We start from the raw sequence: 2,335 nt of genomic DNA, 5'->3' as shown, positions 1-2,335 counted from the left end.
CTGTCTGTCTGTCTCTCTCTGTGTGTGAGTGTGTGTGTGTGTGTCTGTGTCTCTCTCTGTGTGTGTGTGTGTGTCTGTCTCTGTGTGTGTGTGTGTCTGTCTCTCTGTGTGTGTCTCTCTGTGTGTGTGTGTGTCTGTCTCTCTCTGTGTGTGTGTGTGTTACCTGCTGCTTTCTGAGGGCTCTTGGTTTTGTGGGAAATGACTTCACCTGGGTTGGGGGGGGGCAGTGGCGTGACGTCGTGGCCCTGTCGCGCTAACTGAGGGTCGTACTCTTTTCCGTCGTAGTTGGCGTCGAAGAACTTCTTAAACCACTGAAGGAACTCGAAGTTGTCCTGAAACCTGCCCTTGACGAGCCTCTCCACAGGAATGATCTGAAACAGCAGGGAGTTATGCGCGTTTCGGTTGAAATTTAATCTTAGCCTAAAGTAGGGATTCCTAAATGGGAGTTGATGAAAAGCTAATTATTAATTATATTTAATGTTAGACGACAGTGTTAGTTTAGTTTTTTTTTTAATATATGCTATAATAGTTTTTTTTTATATATATTTTAAATTATCTTTATATTTTCAGTATTAATTTTGGTTTAATTTTTTTATTTATTTCCAGTTTGTAATTTTAGTGCTTCATTTTATTTAATATTCTCATTTAGTTTAACTTTCTCATCTAATATTTATATTTTATTTCAGCTTTCTTTCAACAAACAAAAATGTTTTTAATAGTTGTTTTAGTTAATAATATGCTGCATGTTAATCACACAATATGATCCGGTTTTGGGAACGCAGCGTTTACTTTATTTACACATTTACATAGAGTCTGACAATAATAAATAAAAATGAAAAAATTAAAAGCTTGAATTTAACATGTTAAAATCTGGAGGTTTGAAAAAGAGGAATTTTACTGGAAATTTTCCACCTTTTTGCAACCCTATACACCATCACAACTAAAAAGAAACATACAATAAAACACTTACTAATAAAAAATGAAATATTTTATTTGTTTCCCTGCATATCATGTGACCACTAACCGACATCAGAGAACCGCGAGCATGCGAATTATTGAAATATTAACTTCCAAGGCTGTGTCCGTCTCACCTTGTCCACGCTCATCCTCTTGAAGGCCGACTGCAGCACTTTGAAGTTGTGGATGTAATCGTGCTCCAGTTTGGCCTGGAACTTCACCCTCTTTAGCAGGATACAGCCGGGGAACAGCATGTCCATGAAGTGACAGTACGCCGCACCTGAAGAACACAAGCGGTCAGCGTCGCGAAGCAGAGCCGGAACACACACACACACACACACAGCTGTTTCAGAGCGGAGCTCACCTGAGCACAGCTGCTCGATCTTGGTGTAGCTGAGCTGCAGAGAGTCGTTGACCCAGGCCAGCATGTCATGTCTGCTCAGGTTCTCGATGGTCATCGACGTGGAGTAAACGTTTACCGCCATCCCACAGCTGCAGACGGACACCAGCGGCACACAGAGATTATTTCGGGGAATAACATTGGGATTATATGCTTGTTTTAGAGCAGGGTTTGATGAAAAGCAAATAATTAAATCATAAAAATGGAACATAAAAAAACTATTACAGTAATAAGTAACTTCACATTTTTTTGTGTGTGTGTGTGATTTAATAATTCCTGCATCATAGACGCAGTTTTATGTGTTCAACTAGAACATTCTGAATCAACCAATGGCGTGAGATTGGAGGCGGGACTATCTGTTTGGCCAACCAATGGCAGATGGGGCCGTTTTCAGGACACAATCATTATTTGTTTTTTGCAACTCGTTTTTACCCACAGCAGCTAAATGAGACAAGAGAGTACAATCACTTTCTCTTTAAATAGCTGACGCACAAACAGCACACACACACTCACACACACACACACACACGAACGCACGCACACACACTCTCACACTCACACACACACACACACACACACACACACACACACACACTCACCGTCAGCAGGTGGATGTCACTGTAGTACACTAGCTCTCCTCTGGGCTTCTGCTCTCTACAGAACAGTGTCCTACACAGCAAACACAGGCAGAACACCGTAAAACTTAGATCAACATTGAGTGGAAATCAGTCATTGATAAAGTCTGGTGTGTTTCCTGCACCGCACTTCATCAGCAGAGCACGTGAAGTGTCCCAAACACACACCGACCTCAAACATTCACACATCAGACCCTCTGTGTGTGTGTGATTGTGTGAGTGTGTGTGAGTGATTGTGTGTGTGTGTGATTGTGTGAGTGTGTGTGAGTGTGTGTGTGAGTGATTGTGTGTGTGTGAGTGTGAGAGTGCGTGTGTGTGTGTGTGTGTGTGTGAGTGAGTGCAT

At 41.8% G+C, this 2,335-nt stretch overlaps 1 protein-coding gene across 1 annotated transcript in view; it reads right to left on the bottom strand.

Annotated features, from left to right (window-relative positions):
• LOC107701356 (microtubule-associated protein RP/EB family member 3-like) overlaps positions 1-2,335 on the bottom strand; it is a 6,982-nt gene that overhangs the window by 2,883 nt on the left and 1,764 nt on the right. The window contains exons 2-5 of the mRNA XM_016503344.1: positions 1,957-2,026; positions 1,322-1,449; positions 1,092-1,237; positions 98-371 (exon numbers count right to left, since the gene is read on the bottom strand). Of these exons, the coding sequence (XP_016358830.1) occupies positions 98-371; positions 1,092-1,237; positions 1,322-1,442 (541 nt within the window). The 5' untranslated portion in view covers positions 1,443-1,449; positions 1,957-2,026. The remainder of the gene's footprint in view (positions 1-97; positions 372-1,091; positions 1,238-1,321; positions 1,450-1,956; positions 2,027-2,335) is intronic.

Source organism: Sinocyclocheilus anshuiensis, unplaced genomic scaffold (genome assembly GCF_001515605.1).
Source record: "Sinocyclocheilus anshuiensis isolate Anshui unplaced genomic scaffold, SAMN03320099.WGS_v1.1 scaffold1566, whole genome shotgun sequence".
In the NCBI taxonomy this organism is placed as follows: domain Eukaryota; kingdom Metazoa; phylum Chordata; class Actinopteri; order Cypriniformes; family Cyprinidae; genus Sinocyclocheilus; species Sinocyclocheilus anshuiensis.
Note: the sequence above shows the minus strand (reverse complement) of the source record. Positions and strands in the feature narration are given on the sequence as shown.